Source organism: Juglans regia, chromosome 10, assembly GCF_001411555.2.
Source record: "Juglans regia cultivar Chandler chromosome 10, Walnut 2.0, whole genome shotgun sequence".
In the NCBI taxonomy this organism is placed as follows: Eukaryota; Viridiplantae; Streptophyta; class Magnoliopsida; order Fagales; family Juglandaceae; genus Juglans; species Juglans regia.
Window position 1 is genome coordinate 5,006,247 of NC_049910.1, and position 20,533 is coordinate 5,026,779.

General features: G+C 37.3%; 2 protein-coding genes across 5 annotated transcripts; one reads left to right on the forward strand and one right to left on the reverse strand.

Annotated features, from left to right (window-relative positions):
• Window positions 1-480: 480 nt before the first annotated feature.
• LOC108986448 (exocyst complex component EXO70E2-like) lies at window positions 481-3,591 on the forward strand. The gene is made up of 2 exons (XM_018959070.2): window positions 481-1,008; window positions 1,350-3,591. The coding sequence occupies exon 2, from the start codon at window positions 1,408-1,410 to the stop codon at window positions 3,367-3,369; it is 1,962 nt and encodes a 653-aa protein (XP_018814615.1). The 5' UTR covers window positions 481-1,008; window positions 1,350-1,407; the 3' UTR covers window positions 3,370-3,591.
• Window positions 3,592-6,329: 2,738 nt separating this feature from the next.
• Window positions 6,330-20,090, reverse strand: LOC108986446 (protein RIK-like). 4 transcript variants are annotated; one of them, XM_018959063.2, is made up of 12 exons: window positions 19,870-20,087; window positions 19,092-19,323; window positions 11,706-11,804; window positions 11,564-11,598; window positions 11,402-11,477; window positions 10,574-10,705; window positions 10,403-10,480; window positions 9,797-9,890; window positions 9,607-9,724; window positions 8,752-9,304; window positions 7,001-7,244; window positions 6,330-6,814 (listed from the first exon to the last, which is right to left on the reverse strand). In XM_018959063.2, the coding sequence occupies exons 1-12, from the start codon at window positions 19,926-19,928 to the stop codon at window positions 6,675-6,677; spliced, it is 1,860 nt and encodes a 619-aa protein (XP_018814608.1). In that variant the 5' UTR covers window positions 19,929-20,087; the 3' UTR covers window positions 6,330-6,674. The 4 variants fall into 4 exon arrangements, 3 of the variants coding, with proteins under 3 accessions (XP_018814608.1, XP_035550456.1, XP_035550457.1); XR_004802538.1 differs by lacking the exon at window positions 6,330-6,814 and adding an exon at window positions 7,995-8,300 and having other exon boundaries at window positions 7,140-7,244; window positions 19,870-20,090; XM_035694564.1 differs by lacking the exon at window positions 6,330-6,814 and having other exon boundaries at window positions 7,129-8,300; window positions 19,870-20,090.
• Window positions 20,091-20,533: the final 443 nt, after the last annotated feature.

Here is a 20,533-nt window from a genome sequence, read left to right on the forward strand (position 1 = left end):
TCATTCCTAGTTAGGAGAAAAAAAATTAGAGATGACAAATATTCACAAAATATAAAAATAATATGATTTTTTAAATAAAATTAATTAGTCAATAATATTTTAATAAGCATCAATAACCAAAACGTAACTGTATTTGGATCAATATTGAGTATTTTAAGGGGAGAAGCTTTTACTTAAGTTCCCTTGTGAGAAATAATAATTGTCTTAAAAGGAAGGTGACTAGATTTAACTACTGTCTTGCCTTCTTTTTTGACAAAACTAATTTTAATAACATTTAAATTAAATTTAAAAATATAATACTTTTCAAGAAAATCAAAGAAAAATATATACTTTTAAAGAACATAAATTGAAAATCAAAGAGCATTAAAAAAATGTCAATTTTTATAAAATTAAATTTATTTTTAATTAAATTATATGATTATATTGGCAATTGAATGGAGGCACCGGGCACGGGTGAATTAACGGAAGAAACACAGAGAAGGCGAAAAGTACGAGGGAGAAAAAGATTACACGGCTTTTGTTATTGGTCGCGCATGTGTAAGGTGATATTTCAGCTATTTCCTGTGTCCTTCCGCGTAAGAGGTCACCAGACTGAAAAAGGATGTCAGGATGAGGTCAAAGACACGAAGCTTTGCCTGAACAAACGACTATTGCTTATTTGTGTAGATCGGGACTGGATTGGACGCGCACAGAGGGAGATCGGCCATAGATATCCAAAAGGTCACTGTACCATTCAAACGTCTTCTTCCTGCCTGGGTTCGTGGCTCCAACAAAGTCAAGTTCTTTGTCATCCTCGTACAATATCTTCCCTCCATGTACAGCTTCACAATCTGAAGCCGTAGAGTTACTTTTTGACTGCTTTCACCGCTGTATAGAGGTTCCTATACTGTTTCTGTCCGGCGTCCTTAGAACCCCTTTCTATTACAGTTGTGATTTTGGAACTTTTGGGTCGCTTCGATTGGGAGTCCCTCGAGTGCTACAAGCTGCCGAAGTTTTAGTTTCGAGGAGGTAGGCTTTAGCTACCCTTGCCTTACTAATATTGCTGCCCTTGATTCAGACTTGGATTTTTTTTTTTCTTGAATCTAATTATTCATAGTGGTTCCTATTGATCTGCAAGCTCTGAAATTATTGGTCCTCTAATGACTTGGTTCTTTACTTTACCTTAACCTTCATCTGGTTGTTTGGATTCCTCTATTGGATATGTGCTTGATTTCAAAAGAGATCATGTTACTGTATGCGAATACATGAATTTTTATTGGGATTGGTTGCGTCTTGTTTTAAAAAAATTATCAACGATAGTATTTGATTTGATTTTGTATTTGTGTTCGTATTCATATTTGGGATTTTAGATAGGGTATCCAAAGCCCTTTGTAGACGGTGGTATTTGGCTTCTGCTTCTTGTTGGCTATGGGGGATTGTGAACCTACGGCTCCGGAATTAGATGGAGAAGAACACTTAATTGCTGCCGCCAAATACATTGTTAAAGCGTTGGGGTCAAATAAGAACCTTACAGATGATGCTAGGAAAACTTTGGCAGAACTTGGCACCCAATTGTCCAATATGACTGTGCTAAATGAAAATAAGGGTGATGGGATTAGTGAGATCAAGGATAGGCTTAATGCTGTTGAGGAGAAGATCATGAATTGGGAGGAAGATCGGTCTATGATATGGGACTCGGGACCAGAAGAAGTGTCTGAGTACCTGAATGCCGTGGGTGAGGCACAAAAATTGACTGAAAGATTAGAGAATCTGTGTCTAAATAAAGATGACGATGAGTATAAGTTGTTACAAAGGGCTCACGATGTTCTTCAGAAGGCGATGGAAAGGCTTGAGGAGGAGTTCAGGCACATACTTATGGAGAACAGGCAGCCTTTTGAGCCAGAGCACATGTCTTTTCGATACACTGAAGAGGATGTTGTGGATGGGGTCTCAATTATCTCTTTTGGGGATGAGTCAATTGAGGAGTCGCTTCACAGAGACAGCGTCAGCAGGGCCTCTGAGGAATATATCATTGATTTGATAAATCCAGAGGTGATTCCTGAGCTCAGAGGCATTGTGAATTTGATGTCCAATTTGAATTATGAGCAGGAATGTTACCAGGTGTACACCAGTGTCAGGAAGGATGCCTTGGATGAGTGCCTCTTCATTCTTGAAATGGAGAAACTAAGCATTGAAGACGTGCTGAGGATGGAATGGGCGAACTTGAATTCCAAAATCAAACGGTGGGTACGAACAATGAAGATCTTTGTGCGGGTCTATCTTGCTAGCGAGAAATGGCTCAGTGATCAGATTTTTGGAGAGCTTGGATCAGATAATCAAGTTTGCTTTGTGGAGCCATCCAAGGCTGCAATGTTGCAGCTTCTGAATTTTGGTGAAGCCATGTCTATAGGTCCTCATCAACCAGAAAAATTGCCTCGCATTCTTGATATGTATGAGGTACTAGCTGATCTTCTTCCAGATATAGATGCTTTATTCTCAGATGAGGCTGGCTCTTCAGTTAGAATTGAGTGTCACGATGTTCTAAGGAGATTGGGAAATACTGTTAGGGCAACATTTCTTGAATTTAAGAATGCAATTGCATCAAATGCGTCAACAAACCCTTTTGCAGGAGGTGGAATTCACCATCTGACCAGATATGTCATGAATTACATAAAGTTTCTAACCGACTACAGTGAGACCCTTAATTTACTGCTCAAGGACCATGATGCGGAGGATCCCAATTCATTGTCACCTGACATGAGTCCAATTACAGAAGAGGAGAACAAAAGACGAAATTCTTCAGGCAGGATTTCCCCAATGGCTCACCACTTCCAATCAATTGCTTCAATTCTGCAAAGCAGCCTTGATGATAAGTCCAAGCTATATAAGGAGACTTCGCTACAGCACTTCTTCTTGATGAACAATATTCATTACATGGCTCAAAAGGTCAAGGGTTCTGAGCTAAGGCATATATTTGCAGATGAATGGATTAGAAAACAAAACTGGAAATTCCAACAGCACGCGATGAGTTATGAGCGAGCTAGTTGGAGTTCAATCCTCTCTTTACTCAAGGATGATGGGATTCAAAATCCTGGTTCAAATTCTATCTCAAGAGCTCTTCTCAAGGAAAGGGTCCGGAGCTTTTATCTTGCTTTTGAGGAGATCTACAAGACCCAAACAGCATGGGTTATTCCAGATATTCAGCTTCGAGAAGATTTACGGATCTCAACATCCCTCAAGGTGATCCAGGCTTATCGGACATTCGTGGGAAGACATGCCAATCACTTGAGTGACAAGCATATTAAGTACAGTGCTGATGACCTAGAGAGTTATCTTTTGGATTTCTTCGAGGGATCTCCAAAATCATTACAGAACTCCTCTAGGAGATGATCAGCAAACCCAAAAAAAAAAAAAAAAGAGTTCCACTGTTCTCTGTATCTGTAGTCATGCAAGACAGAATTTTCCTGATTGTATTCCCTTTTTGATAAGTTCATAATTGTATGTTCTTTGTTACCTTGTTCTTGTTTGAATACGATGTACTAGGCAGAAAAATATGAAACTAGCTTGTAACTTGTCTTTTAAGACGAATAAATATGAAACTTGTTTGTAACTTGGGTTTGCCTCTACTACCTGCGTGATCCTCTTATAGGAAATGTAAATATTAAGCAACCCCCGGCATATCAATTAATACAAGAGTAATGCTACATACAGTCGTGGAATGCGGAAACGCCGTGCAGTCGCTTTAAAAAAGAGTGGGATCCACTATTAAAAAATTAATTTCTTTTCAGGTGGGTCCCTTATTTATTCACTTTTTTCAAAATGACTGCACGGCGACTGCACGCTCACGACTGCAAGTATCATTTCTCTTAGTACAAATGATGGTGCCTGAAGACCGAGAGTGCATATGGATTACTGGTGGACATAGACCTCGAAAGAGCATCTGATAAAGTAATGTCTAGTGTTGCATATAGTGCGGTCGACAGGATGAAGTTGCAATAAGAAATTGAAGTCAAACTTGGAGAAGTTGGAGTATTGATGGATGGAGGCATTGGATACATTTTGCCAAAAGGAGTCCTTGACATTAGATGATGCTGAAGAAGGATTTGTTGGCCTTTCGCTCTCAAGCGTGATAATTTATCTAAAAACATAAATAAATAAAAGATGAAGTGTTGAGAGGGGACAAGGCATTGCTTGTATTCCGTCCACCATGTACGAAGCTTGGCCTACTGAAAAGGACTTGACCATTCCCAACTTGAGTTTCCAGTTTTTTTTTTTTTTTTTTTTTTAAATTCTTTTTTTTTTTTTTTTTATTCAGGGAAATATCATCGATAGCTTTGGGATTATTTTCGGAGACTCTGAAGGAATCAAGGATTGTGACGTGGTTTCTGTGGCCGAGAAAAGACACCTTATGAACTTGGAAAGTCAAGGTGACATGATTGTTGTCATTTTTTTCTTTCTTTACGTGCTACAAGAGAATTAATAATACGTTCATGACCTGGAAAGGATTTGATTTTGTGATTTTTTTAACTAAATAATAATTTTTTTTTGTCTTGTCATTTTTTTTTATAACAATTTTATGATTATCTAATAATTACTCGACACCATAATTATTCTATCGACCCACACAAATGCGTCTGAGAAAACATGACATTCAAAGTAGAAGAGCTTAGAAATGAAGAAGCCAAAGGGACAAGGAACGAAGAGAGAGAGAGTATTGGCTTATTTTTTTATAAAGAACAGTGCAGCATGATTCAAGCTTAAGCTTACAGCATTAGTATTAGATTATGTAAATACAAATACAAATACAAAATTTGTATAATATGATATGATTTTATATTTGACTATTCTACTTAAAACTTATTCCCACATTGGATTATCTATATATTAATCAAAATAATAATAAAATATTATAAATTTAACAATATTTTTCTTTTTTCAATTTATTTTTTGTTCTATAATATTTTTTGAGAAAATACCAGAAAAGGCCAAGTGACACCGGAAAGCAGTGACATTTTTTTTTTTTTAATTTCACCATAACTATGCTGGAAATTATCTGAAAAGCATCATAACATAGCTTGAATAATGCTAAACCTGCAGAAAATGCCCTGAACCGGAAAGCACATGCCTGTATCGGTCATAAATTTACTGAGCTGGGAAAAGAAAGAAGTAACAGAGTTGAAAGAGAAAGAAGAGAGAAAATCAAGAAAGCGAGAATCTTGTATATTCTGATCTTGTATTGAATTGAAAAAACAGATAATGAAGTTGAATATAGATTTAACAGAGAAGTTGAAACCTATATGCAAATTGAACTAGATGGGCTTTTAAACAAGATGGCCACTGAATAAGACGTGTTAAGAAAACATTTTTCGATAAGTAAAACAAAATTAAGACGGGTCCAGAATTGAGAGACTGCTGGGAAATTTCTTGAACTTTTAAAATGCCTTATTATAGAACTCCACCACATAATGACCCGAATATCACCAAAATCTTCATAGATCATTCAACCATAGCTACTCGCAGTTGAATTGTCGAGAATGAAGTGAATGAGAGGTAGAGTCCGAATCTTGGTTGAAGACTTTAATCAAACATATTATGGCAATGGCAAAAGCAAAAGTCTCAAAGAATCAGCAAAGATATCACGAAAAAAAACCATGATTTCGCTACATCAGTAAGTGTTCCCCTAATTAAAGTAAAACAAGAAAGATGAAAAAGAAACTTCAACGAAAGGATACTTTCATAAGAACACAGCTCTAAAGAATTTTACAGAGTCACAGCAACCCTACATGGTACAAAAGGCCCCATATTCACCAGACAAAATATACATGGCAAAACCAAAGCACTCGAAAAAAAAATAACACTAATCAACAAGAATGCAGAAATGGTCTCGAAATTTAGCACCTTCGGTGCAACAACTGTTGCGGCTTTGACAACCAGGCCCTTAAACGACCACTGAGAGAGACCACGCCCTACTGTCTAATGGCCCACCTAAGGGCCGAACTTCGCAGCTTCAGTAGGCCGAAGCTGAAGCATGCAACTCTAGGAGAAAAGGCACGAGGGCTTCAACGACTAGAGAGAAGAGGCACAAAAATGAAACCCTAGGAGAAGAGAAAAGGCACAAAGGTGAAATGGAGAGAATTTGCTGATAAAGGAAGAGACCGAGGGAAGAAAAATAGTTGGTAGAATAGAGATGAAAAATCGAGGGAAGAGAGAGTGTTCAGACGAAAGAAATAGTTTTTTAATACTTTTGGTTGAACTACAATGATTGTCAAATATGACCGCAAGAAATAATTTACTGTAACTGAAAGTCATCTTGTTTAGATTTGGATAATTCAATGCAGGTCAGTTTCATCTTCTGTTAACCAAATTATCCATTTTATTTGCATTTGCATAATTCAATGCCAATGTTCTAAAACCCATTTCTATTAACAAATTAAAACCTATTTCTATTTACACAAGAAGCCTATTTAATGTACACCAATACTCGCATTATAACAAAGTATGAACCACAGATCTTGTTGCCTGCCCAGCCACCAATAATATCCACAAGCAACAGCTCATCCTTCTAACATAGTCGCGCCAATAGCTTCAGACCACCTGACCACCCTGGAAAGGCTACACTATACTCAGCATGAACTTTCAGAAACTCCCACTGAATCGTCATTGCCAACAATCAATCAATTTATACGACCTATAATTTATAAAGCCCAGAAGGGCTTTCGAGCTGCCACCGAACCAGAGTTGCTAAGTGCAGAGGAGTTGCCACTAAGCAATTCCTCATAGTTCTCCTCGACGTCATCATCCTCCTCTCCATATTCCATCAGCTTGACCAGAGTATCTGAAATAACAAACAGTTTCAGATACATTTTAAAATTAATTAAAAGCGGGGTTTGCCAACATAAGCCATATAAGCAATGCTACTCTGCCTCTAATACAGTAAACAGTCCCATCAACATTATCACACTGATGAACCTAATAACCAGAAGCAGTAAAAAAATAAAGCGGGAGAAGTTTCTATTCCTACCAGGAACGGCAGTTACAGCATCAGACTTTGTTTTGTTCAGAATATTGTTCTTGAAATCCCCTTTAAAACCATGTGTTGACAATGGAAATTTCGGTGGAGGTGGTGGTGGGGGCATGTCTCTTGGCAGGGGTGGTCGCATTCCATTTGATAATGACTGGACCAACTTCTTCGGGGCTGGCATGGTTGATACATTTCTCACACCCAAATTTGCTGACCGCTCAGTGGGCTTTAAATATTCTGAACCCTGCAATGAGTAAGAAAAGGACAATCCAAACCTAATTTCTCAACAACAGATTATAGGTAATATCAACAATCTCAAATAAATTAAAGAAACTTTTGTAATGCTTGCGTGGATTGAGAAGATGCTAGATGATGATATTGCAAAGAATAAGTATACGAGACAGGAAGGACAAATAAAAGGAGTCTTCTCAAGTTGATGGAGTCTTCTCAAGGTGATGTCATTGATGGAGTGTTTGTCATTAGATATCGAGATGAACAGGGCAGACATGTAAGCCTTTCACGTCTTGGCATGTACAAAGGTCAACGACAGGATTTGTGGAAGTTGGTACATGGAAATAATGTCATTTCCTAAAACTGTAGTTTGAAATAGATGCCTATCACCACGAGATAAGACACCATATAAAATACTTACATTGATGTTTTAAAACAGCAATTTAACATGCACTCAGTATCAACTTCCCCATTGTGTGAGCATCAGCCACCAACATCAAGTGCGCTTTGATGTCTATGTGACTGGAATGCAGCAGTGGTAGCGGAGAACGACTCCGCTTATCCTCAAAACAAAGAATGTAAACAAAAAAGGTGCTCGGACAGAATCACTCATTACTATTGCACACAGCTTACTACATTGCTTAAAAGTCAAGTCATCAAACTTTGTTTCTCGGTAGCATTGCAGGCACAACTAACCAAAAACAAGAAAGTATCAATTATACAAAAACATCTAAATTCCAATGACATTAAAATCAAAGCTCACTTTGGTGGCAGCGGAATCTCTTCTGAAGTGGTAAGTTGGCTGTCCATAATGGTGGTGGCTACTACCCATTGAGGAAGCCAACATTGCACTTAAGGCATAAAAAGTTACAGATTTTTAATTCAACACAATTCAGCTCAAAGATACAAGAAGATAAAACCAATGCACATAAAATCTATAACTGAACCCTAATCAAAGCTCTGAAGCCATAATTGTTCCACGGCTGAAAACCCTGTGAAACATACAGACCAACAACCCAATATAGAGGTACAGAATCGGCCTGTTAGCTTCAAAGGTCAGAGAAAATACCTGGAATATTAAGCAGTGAAAGTCAGCATAATAAAAAGCTAATATCAATGCATAGAAGCATTCATTGAAGTAGAGAATCATGTTGATACTGAAGAAAACATCACCTATTAATAAAAACATACATGAATGAAAAAAAAAATGTAGAAAGTGATAATCCACAACCAAACTTCAAAGTGAAGACTTGATAAAGGAGATGAGTTATAACTCAGAAAGGTGGATACGATTCACACAAAAGTGAAAAAAGAATTCCTATAACATCCACATCAAGACTATTGTTTGCTTACAAGGTAGACAAACCCTTGCACCAACAAAGACAAAAAGAGTAGGAAAAACCAGCAATCTACTGACAAACTCTCTCAAAATAAATCAAATACAATAACTCAACAAACACAAGCAAAAAGATTATACCTCGCATATCCAAGATAACCTAGCAAGGGGATTGCACTTATACCTGATGGGGTTTTGCAGGATAATTTGAGCCAGCTGGTAGTTCCTGAAACTTCCGCTTCTGTGGAGGCTGTTTCTCCTTCCCTGGATCAGAGCTTACACTCGACTTTGGTTCTTTGCTTGGTATTGGTGCTGTAGAATCCAATCCAGAATTAACAGGAGAAGGTGACTGCCTAAGTGCCAGAGCAACTTGTTGCAATGGGGTGGCTTGAGGATATATCCCACCATATCCACTATAGCTTGTTCCAAAAGAGACTATCTGGTGGGAATAGCCCACTACTTTTCCTTGAGACTGCCCACAATGTAAATATCCACCAGATTGTGATACTGTCCCTGGAGAAAAGACAGGAGGGAGCCCAGGGGTTAAAAGATAGGAAACTGGGGGAGCTGGTGTAGAGCCCACAGTTACAGACGTCAAACCAACAGAAGAATCTGCATTTAATGCTACTTCATTTCCTGAACTCAGAACTCCGGCCAATAACTGCTGTGGAGGAGGAACAGCACTGTAAACCTGCTGTGGGGGTGGAACAGCACTATAAACCTTACATGATGAAACCCTAAAAGTTGGAACCACAGATTACTTTCCAATAGAAATAACAAAGTAGTAGAGTACAAAACAAAATGATGTAATCAATATCTGCAATTGTTTGATGAAACCAAATAGTCATGCAAAGAGCATGCAATGTTGAACACACACACAAAGAATAAGAAGAGTTAAAGCTACGGAGTACAAAATAAAAGGTTATATCAGTAACAAATATAATATGGAAGTTTCTATACCATAGAACATAATACAAAAGTTTACAATGCAGCAATGGACAGAACAATTTACACCCAGCTTGACTTAAAAAGTAATTACCTAGATGCACCACACTCTACACTGATTGTATCCAACAAATTTTCAGCCAAACGCTTAGCATCTTCAACTCCTTTAGAATTATTGCTTGATAAGAATAAATGCAGTGGTTGCTGCCCTTCTGCAAACATTACGGAAGAGTTTAGGAAAAAAAGACTAGTCAAAGGATTGATTGCACATAGGGAGATAGTACCTTCTTCAAGTGTGCTTTCAAGGTCCCCTGAACCACGTCCTCTTAGTGAGACAGTTGCTCCTGTTTCATTCATTATGTGATTTATATACTGGTCCTGCACGCACAAAACCAAACCAAACACCAACACAAAAACAGTCTCCCAATTGCATGGAGATGCCAGAAAAAGCTTCAAACATTAGAATCCCTCATCATTATCAATATGTAATATAATCTCCAAAAGAAAAAAGAAAAACAACAGCACAAATTTACCAGCAAATGGAGGCACGCATTAGGAGCCCAAATTATATTATTGAAAGAATACAATGGAGCAGAAACACCAAATATTTGTAAAATCTATGAACAACCCAAATTATCATACACTAAAAAACTAAACCTCAAAATCAGCATATTATAAAATTTTAACAGACGTGGCACTCACTCAACACACAGAAAGCCTGGACGGCATTCAAAAAAGGAACACACACATATAAACGAAGGGAAAAACAAAATAGCCATAGGGAAAAAGCTGCCATGGTTAAGCTATCAGGAAAAAAAAAAACACAAAACAAAACACAAAACAAAATACAAACAAAGAGGGGGAAGGAGGGAAGGAAAACAAAAACTTACATTTGGTCCACGTATACGCGCAGTGATGTTCAGTGATGGATCCGGGTCAAAGCCCAAAAACACACATGTGCTGAGTGCCTGAGTAACCCAATCCAATCAGAAAATTCATATCTTGTGTTAATCCTCATCAAGCCAAGAAAGACAAAAGCTGGTAACACAATGCATGCCTACCTTCACTCCATTGCCTATGGTCAGATGAAAAGTGGAAGAAGCTGGCTGTAAATTTGGACCTTGTTTCAGAATTTCTTCAACCATGGCAGCAGCACGATCAACTGCTATTATGCGCTCAGCGGTATCTTTTAACTGCAGAGGCAATCCATTATTACAATAAAGCCATAGATATGTATAGACTGCCTAGTAGTATCAAAAATTATGTGGTGATCTTTTCTATTTGTCGCAATGAATTTTCTTCATTTGAAATTTCTTTTTTATCGGTAAATAAAATTTTATTGATTATAAGAATAGGCAAAAGCCCAAGCACACAGGTCATATACAAGAGCAACGCCTAGGAGTGTCTTCTTTTGAAATTTAAAATGGGCATGTTTCTTTATTGATCCACATAGTAAATTTCACTAAAGGATGCTTGGAGAACGATATGAGATGAAAATTTTGTGAATAGTAGTAAGATGGTTTCTGAATAGTAGTGAGACAATGAGTTAATGTTTTATAGGGTTTTGAGAAATGAGAGAGATAAAGTTCAATAAAAAAATATTATAAAGTTAGAATATTGTTAGAATATAATTTTTATTTTAGGATTTGAAAAAGTTTGATTTTTTTTTTTTTTTTTTTGAAAGTTTAGGAAAGTTGTGATGATTAGTTTGAAAAATTTGTAATGATTAGTTTGAAAGTGTTTGTATTTGAGTGATGTTTGGGAAGGAAATGAGATGAGATGAGATGAGATGGGACGGGACGGGACGAGACCAAAACTATTTCCAAACATCCCCTAACCATGCGCACTATTTCAACTAATCTACCAAATTGCAAAGCAATAGATCATACTTGAGCCCCGGCTGATATGTGAAGATACAAGGGCTTCTCCCCATCAGGAGGAGCATTTGGTGGATGGTACTTACCCCTGAAACAGAAAATCAGACTGTGCCTTACATCTACGACCAAAAAAACATTAAATAGATCCCATAACTGCTTTTAAAGGCCACAAACCTAGTTATAACCACAGCACCCGTGCACTTTTGTATCTGCAAGTAAATTATGTTCATAAATCTCATGAAAAAAAATGTCTAATTCAACTTGAATTATGATAAACCAATTATCCAACCACGCAAACAAGAAAGAGCAGATTAACCTCCTCCTGTGTTTGGCATTTTGTGAGCTTGTAGCGAACAGAAGACTCGGCATTATTTATGACAATTTCTCGTGCTATTAACTCATCTTGGATCTTTGGCTGAATTCATTAATACAAACCACGGGAGTTTTGAGAAAAAAATATGAAAATTACAAAAGAAAACAAGTAAATGAGAGAAATTTGAACGAAAAAATTAGCCGACTATAGCTCAACACTCACAAATATAATGAAAAATCAATGTCAGAATATGGACGTACAGCAGTCTTCAGAAAACTCCAATAAAACATGTTCCACAACAAAAGCAAGCACTTTGTTGCAGCAGGGTAGAGGTGGATTCAAATACATGTTAAAGTGGGGAGTAAGTTGTGATACCCCAATAAATTAAAATATATGTAAACTTCTTCACGGTAAGGTAAAAAAAAAAAATAGTTTTGCAGTAAACTAAACACATAAAAATAAAAATGAGAAATGCAAAACAAAGTAGAAACTAAGAAAATGGAATTGAGGGGGGGAGGGGGGGAGCGGCTGAACCAGCAATTTTTTTGAAGGGGGCCAACTTTTCTACCGTGTGACATGTTTATCTATAATTAGATCTCGATAATTTGCTACTTACGACAATCCACTACGACGCTAAGGGTGGTAGTTCAACTAGAGAGAAGTCTAAAGGGAAGGTATTGTGAAGACGGGAATCAAGGTGTTGGGGTTGGTGTTCGGATAGAGTTTTAGTTCTACGGGAAACAAGAATTGGGGTCGGGTCTGATGTACTTTGGGTTGGTTTTTTTATGGGCTTTTTGGGTCATTAGGGGCTTGTTGGGTCATTTGGGCAAGGTGTTTTCTTGTATACATTCAGTGTACTTGGTTTCTCCTTTTGATATATACAAAATTTTTACTTATCAAAAAAAAAAAAAAAATCTAAAGACACAACTAAATATATGTTTCAGACTTCTAACGACAATGTTTCATGGAATAATATTCATGCATTATTATTTTTGTAATATATTTACTTTTCTTCATAGAATCTATCGAGTGATCTTTTAGGAAGTCCAACTAGTAGGGGTACATAGTTGGTGGGATCTTCCATGGTGTATTGGGGGTGATTTCAATGTTGTGAGATGTCCAAGTGAAAGTTTCAGAAGAAGAAGAGTGAGGCATGCAAGTGTGGAGTTCTCAGAGTGTATCTTTGACTTGAATTTGATAGACCTTCCTCTCGTAGGAGGTCCAACCACTTGGTCAAATAACCAGACTTGGTCTCGTTTGGATCGCTTTTTAATTTCACCTGAGTGGGAAAACCATTATCCTGAGGTAAGGCAAAAGCGTTTGGTACTCTTAAATTCGGATCACTGGCCTATTTTGCTAGATTGCGGAGGCATTCATAGTGGTAGACGATACTTTAAGTTCGAGAATATGTGGCTGAAATCAAAAGGCTTTGTGGAGAGGGTTAAACAATGGTGGATTTCTTATCAGTTCAATGGTACACCTAGTTTCATTTTTGCAAACAAGCTGAAGGCCTTGAAAAGAGACCTGAATGAGTGGAATAAACAGTCGTTCGGAGACATAAGGGAGAACAAAAATATCAAGTGGTTGGAGATTCAGGAGTTTGATAGACTTCAAGATGGAAGGTCACTTTCTGAGGAGGAGCAATCACAAAGAACTGTGTTGGTTGCAAATCTTGAGAGGATTATTTTACAAGAAGAAATGTCTTGGCGACAAAAGTCAAGAGCATTATGGTTAAGGGAAGGGGATCGGAGTACGAAGTTTTTCCATCGCATCGCAAACTCGCATAGAAGAAACAATAACATAGAGGTACTGCACATTGAGGGGGTGGATTGTAGGGAAGAGGAAGTTATTAAAGATCATGTTACTGATTTCTTTGAGAAACTCCTTACTGAGCAGGTGGGGTGGAGGCCTTCTCTTGATGGATTGGTTTTTGACACTATTGAGACGGAGGATGGAGCTAGGATGGAGAGGGCTTTTGAGGAGGACAAGGTGTATGATGTAGTAAGGAATATGGTAAAAGATAAGACCCCCGGACCTGATGGTTTCTCTATGAGGTTTTTCCAAGATTATTGGAAGGTGATAAAAGATGATCTTTTGAAGGTGTTTCAGGAGTTGCACTCGGCTGGGAAATTTGAGAAAAGTCTTAACAGCACTCTCCTTGCTTTAATACCTAAAAAGGTGCGGGCTTGTGAGATAATGGATTATCGGCCTATTAGTCTAGTGAATGGAGTTTACAAGATTATTTCTAAAGTATTAGCTAATCGGTTGAGTGTGGTGTTGGGGAAGATTGTTACTAAGCCTCAAAATGCTTTCGTAAAGAGTAGACAGATTCTTGATGCGGTTCTAATTACTAATGAATGTCTGGACAGCAGACTGAAGACGGGGAGTTCAGGGATTTTGTGCAAGTTAGATATGGAAAAGGCGTATGATCATGTTAATTGGGATTTTCTTCTGTATTTACTGGATAGGTGTGGTTTTGGGGAGAGGTGGAGGTCATGGATCAACTGGTGTATTTCCACGGCAAGATTCTCTATATTGATCAATGGCAACCCAGAGGGTTTTTTTTTGCGAGTTCTCGTGACTTGAGACAAGGGGATCCATTGTCTCCCCTACTCTTTGTTATTGTCATGGAGGCACTAAGCAGGATGATCTCAATTTTGGTGGCTAATGGTTTTGCAAGTGGTTTTCAGGTTGGATCTTCGAGTAGGGGTATTACTACTATCTCTCATTTGTTGTTTGCAGATGATACGCTTATTATGTGTGAGGCCAATCCCGATCAGTTGCGTGCTGTGAAGGCGTTGCTTCTTTGTTTTGAAGTTGTGTATGGCTTAAAAGTGAACTATGATAAATCCAAGTTGGTGCCGATTGGGGGAGTCCAGAATGTCTGAGAGTTGGTAGGGATATTGGGTTGTAAGATAGCGTCTCTTCCTATGATGTACCTTGGACTCCCGTTGGGTATAAATTTGAGGACTTACTCCATATGGGATACGGTGATTGAAAAAATAGAGAGGCAATTGGCAGATTGGAAGAGAATGTACTTGTCGAAAGGGGGCCGAATTACGTTGATCAAGAGTACACTTTCTAACCTACCCACCTATTTCTTATCTTTATTCCCCATACCGGCAAGCGTGGCCGGTAGACTTGAGAAGCTACAAAGAGATTTTCTGTTGGGTGGTTTAAGAGAGAAATTTAAATTTCATTTAATCAAGTGGGAGAAGGTTTGTTGTCCTATCTCCAGTGGCGGCTTGGGTATTAGAAACTTAAGAATGTTTAATCGGGCGTTATTTGGAAAATGGTTGTGGTGATATACTAAAGAACCGGAAGCCTTATGGAAAGTAGTGATTGAGAAGAAGTATGGTGGTTTAGGGGAGGGTTGGTGTACTAGAGAAGTTAGAGGCACCTATGGAATGGGGCTATGGAATATAAGAAAATGGTGGGAGGCCTTCCATCATCATACTCGATTTCAGTTGGGTACAAGGTCCAGGATCAGATTTTGGAAGGATGCTTGGTGTAGTAACAGTGCCCTTAAAGATTTGTTTCCTTTACTTTTCCTGATTGCAAGTGATAAAGATGTTACAGTGGCGGAGGTTATGGGAAGTGCGGGTGGGAGTACACACTGGAATATCAATTTCATCAAGGCGGCTCAAGACTGGGAGGTGGAGAGTTTTGTTGATTTGTATAGTCTGTTGTATTCTTGTCGTCCGAATGTTCAGCAGGACGATGGTTTGTGGTGGACTCCTGCAGGGAGAGGAGTATTCACAGTTAGATCCTTTTATAAGGTTCTCATACAAGAACCTGAGATACAGTTTCCTTGGAGAAGGCTTTGGAAGAACAAGGCTCCACCAAAAGCTTCCTTTTTTGTGTGGTCAGCATCCTTAGGCAAGATTCTCACTACGGATAATCTGAGAAAGAGGGGGATAATTATTACAGACTGGTGCTTCACGTGTAAAAGTGGGGGTGAGTCGGTGAATCATCTACTTTTACATTGTGAAGTTGCTAGGTCTCTCTAGTATGAGGTGCTTAATAGAATGGACCTAGTGTGGGTGATGCCAGAATCTGTGGTGGAAATGTTGGCGTGCTGGATCTCCATTCGAGGTGTGCAACAGATCAAAGCGGTTTGGAAAATGATTCTGATCTGTATCATGTGATGCTTGTGGAAGGAACGCAATGAGCGGACATTTGAAGACAGAGAGATCTATGGCGGAGCTTAAATTTTTTTCTTTAGGACTATTTGTATTTGGGCAATTGCTGTAGACTTCAATGGCATGAACTTTCATGATTTCTTAGTTTCTAATGCGCCTATGTAGATAGGGCATAATGACCTTTGTAACTGGCAGTTTGTTGCCCATTCTTGAATTAATAATACTTGTTTACTTATCAAAAAAAAAAAGGAAGTCCATATTTTATTCTAGTATGTATGCTAGTTTATCAAATTTCATGTAAAATCTAGATATTTTCGTATCACATTAAGCATAAATGCTATAATTGAGACCTTAAATAAATTTTTTATTGCTCAATGAAGTCTAGAGGATAAAAACTCTCAACTATTTTTCATATAGATCATCAACCTTAAATATTGATTCTTGTATTTTCACTTTAGATTTCATATTAAAAAGCCTAATATTATATAATAAAAAATTTTAGAATCCACATTAATAAGTTCATTATTTCTCCTAAACTTAGTTTTTGGCTGGGTTTGGATACACAAACCTCTTTATCTCATCTTATCTCATCATTACAACTTTCTCAAATTGTCATACAAAAATATAATAAATAATTCAACTTTTTTAAATCCCAAAATAAAAATAATACTAAAAAATTATATCTAACAATATTTTATTCAACTATTATCAAAACATCTGATCTCATCTTAAGTGTCTATACAAACCTAACCTTAATTTAATTTTGGTGGGGCCACATCCTTGAAAATAGATAATATATAGAAATTATACAAAATTTTGGGGTGATCGGAAAAAAATGGGAGAGACATTTCTATTTATATTGAACATTTTAGAAAATTTTGGAGAGCATATGGGGATTATAAATTTTTTTTGGGGGGGATGGGGGTATTTTCTATATTTATAGAATTATGAACAAAATCTAAGGGATATTTTGATTTTTCAAGAAATTTTGGGGAGAGAGAGAGAGAGAGTAATAAACATTTCACAGTCTTCAAGTTTTGCCAGAGGCACCGACACATGCTGATGTCATTTATGAGCATTGTACATAACCCCCTCATTCTTACAAGTAATATAGGTTTTATTAATGACCCAAGAAAAGGAAGCACACCGGGTGTGTATGATTGTAACCTTTTTATTTATAAGTAAGAAAAATAATTTTATTATATCAAATGAAAAAGGCTATGCCCATTTACACAGGAAGTATATATATGAAAACATCTAAATACATTCTAAGAAGCGGAAAACGACAACAAAAAATCATGAGCAGAAACTCCATTAATCACTAAAACAGAAAGTCAAAGCAATAAAGAGTGCACAAAAAAGTTCCGAAGTTCCTCCAAAGTACGCTCCTTATCATTGAAACACCACTCATTCCTTTCCATCCCAACTCACCACATAAGACACGAAGGAACCATTTTCCAAGCTATATCCACTTGAGAGCAACCATATAGATCGTTCCAACACACAAGAAGATCAACCACTCTCAAAGGCATCATCCAAGCCAACCCAGTTCTATATCCCACAAAGCCATTGCCACCTCACAATGCAAAAATAAATGATCTAAAGATTCCCCATGCTTTTTACACATGAAACGCCAATCCATAACAATAAGACAGTACTTCCAAGGAAAAGGAGGGCTATGTTGAACAATCAACAACTTGTAATAAGAACGAACCGTAAACTTTTTACTCCCCTTGGACTTCCAAAACATCCTATCCCCATCGTTACTACCAAGTCTCAAAGTGCATGACTGTAACTTTTAGAGAGAGGAAGAGAAAATCTTGGAAAATAAAGTTAGAAAGATCCTCACTCTAGACAACCTAAGGAAACATCAAATCATATAGTCATGGATTGGTATCGTATGTGCAAAATGAGTGGACAGTCGGTTGACCATCTACCACTTCATTATGAGATTGACAAGACATTGTGAAATGAAGTTTTTGCTCAGGTGGGATTAGCTTGGGTAATGCCAAGACGGGTTAGTGGACCTCCTAGCTTCTTGGAAAGTCATTCAAGGTAACTCTTAGATCGCCTCAGTTTGGAAGATGGTTCCAATATGTTTATGGTAATATATTTGGAGGGAGATGAACAAAAGAAGTTTTGAAGATCAAGTATGGTCAATGAATGAGCTTAGAAATCTATTTTTCAATACTTTACTTCATTGGTCGATTGTAATTGATTTTCATGGCTTGTCTTTTCATGAACTCATTGTATCTCTAAACTAAGCACGCGTAGGTGTTGCTCTTGTATATGTGTCCCTTATACTTTAGCTTTTGCCCTATTCTTTTGATCAATAAAATCTTACTTACCGATCAAAAACAAAAGAAAGATATAGAATGGCCGACATCCAAAGATGCAATGCATTAAGAATGAAAGTCTAAAGTTCCTAAATGGTCCTTGTGTTGTCTTCAAAGCTTTGATCATTTATTTATTTCCATATGCACCACACATCACACAAATATGATCATTTTCTATGAGGTCTCGCCATGATGGCAACCAACCCACATCTTCCAGCACACTAAAAGCTCTACAACCTGACATGCCATCACTCAACTTCTTTTTTTTTATAAGTAAGAAATAATATTATTGATATGAATGAAATAGGCATAGCCCATATACACAGGAAGTATACAGAATAACACCTAAAAACATTCTAAGAGCGATAAATTAAAGACAAAAATCATGGACATTTTTTTTTTTTTTTTTTTTTATAAGTACAAAAATCATGGACATTATTGTCCCCGTTTAGTAAAATAGCGGAAAACCAAAACATTAAAGTGTCAAGAAAGAAATTCTTCAGCTCAATTAAGATGCCATAACTCAACTAAGCTCAAATAAGCTAAAGACAGCTTGCCATAGTACGCTAGTCACCTCACATTGTGGTATAAGATGATCCACAGATTCCTCTTTTCTCTTATACACAGAAAACTTAATCATTTCCAAATGATGTTGTAATATCAATCTTATTCCTTACCAAACCAAAATTTAGCCAGTATGGATTTGCTACACTTCGTTTAATTAAAACATATATATAGATTTCAACTTCCCCCATTTTTAAAATGGAACCAAAATATGTTTTCCAGGATACAGTATGGATGAAGCTAGATCAAATTCTAAAACAAATAATGCAGAAAAGTTGAAGAAACATAGATATGAAGAAGCCATCACGTACAAATATTACCCAAGATTTGTATCTCACTCAGCTTACCTTTGGGACTATGGTTGCAGTCTGTTGTTGTATTGAAGATGCTTGAAGCACCAGGGGTATGGTCGCACAGCTAGTAATAAGCGGATTCTTCAAAAGTGCAGTGGAGACTGGAGCCACCCCAGGAAGTGCAATCCCTTCGAGAGGTCCCATGCTGCCCTGCGGGAGGACCCCAGGTATTGCTACACCAGCTGAAACCAAGGACTCTGCAGGCTGATCCCACTTTCTCTTCTTTCTGTAGAAGCGCTAAAGTTAAGTAATTGCAAGAAATCGGAGCCCCTATCCAGATTGATTTGTGGTAGACCGACAAGATCAATAATAGTTAAACCCTTAACCTTAAAAGTCATAACACTCCAGAACCAAAAAAAAAATTATAACACTCCAATAAGTTTTCAAATCTGACGTTCACGGCGTACACTCTATTGGCATTGATTCAATGATTTCCCTCAAACCTTTAGCTCACGACCAAAGCCAACCTCCCCCCCCAAGTGGCGCTTTCCGCCAAAAAAAATCAGATAAAATGAAGAACCCTAAAACCCCTTCTACTCGGAATCGGAAAAAAATAAAGCCATTTTTTTTTATCGGTAAACAAAAACACTCATTCTATTAAAGGAAAAAAAAAAACTCGAATATTTTCGTGGGAGGAAACTAAAATGCTGGCCGCAGAGCGAAATAAGGCAAAAAATAATTTATCTTGAACCAAAAGAAAGGACGATAATTTCAATAAACATGTTCCACAAATTAGGGTATTTCGTGGGATGGGTCTGCAAATCGCACCAACCTTGGCCTCGTTTGCGAGGCTTCCTCCGAAGAATGCTTATCGCCATTGTCCTCCGTCATTTATCGATTGTCGATTGGTGCTGTTGATTGAGAAAAATGGAAACGATAGTTCTGGTAATAGAACTTTTGGGTCTTTTTGTATCGGAGAATTGAGAACGTGGAAGGGAATGAACTAACGCTGCGCCGACGGAGGGTGGTGGGGAATTGTGAGAGAGGAACGCATTTGTGGTGTGGGACAGTGGGAACCACTGAATTACTACTGCCACGTAGATGTTGTTCCTTTACATTTTTAATAAGAATTTTTTTTTTCTCAGAATTTTAATGCATGCAAAATATTTTCTACACACAAGCAATTATAAAATTTGCTTACAAAAAAAATTATAAAATTTATTTTATAGATTTGACTAGTATAAAAATTATACTTCGAAGAAAATGCATGTGAACAACTTTATTATTAACCTATTTTTTAATAAGAGTTATGATTATTTGAAAAGAAAAACCATCATATTTTGTAACCACACCCAAACACATAATCCTAATTTTCTTAATAGATAGAAAAGTTTTATTGAGATAAGTAAATAGGCATAATTCAAATATGCAGAAATATATAAATGTAGAAACCTAGTTACAACTCAAGAATTAAAAAATTAATCAAAAAATATCGA

Bases quoted from the DNA above. Each gene is read 5' to 3' on its own strand.
- LOC108986448 (XM_018959070.2), top strand. From the start codon at position 1,408: ATGGGGGATTGTGAACCTACGGCTCCGGAATTAGATGGAGAAGAACAC.
- LOC108986446 (XM_018959063.2), bottom strand. From the start codon at position 19,928: ATGACGGAGGACAATGGCGATAAGCATTCTTCGGAGGAAGCCTCGCAA. The intron at 11,599-11,705 runs GTTAATCTGCTC...ATTTACTTGCAG, and splicing joins AATGCCAAACACAGGAGGAG to ATACAAAAGTGCACGGGTGC. The intron at 6,815-7,000 runs GTAGGAATAGAA...TTGTTATTTCAG, and splicing joins TGCTGTAACTGCCGTTCCTG to ATACTCTGGTCAAGCTGATG.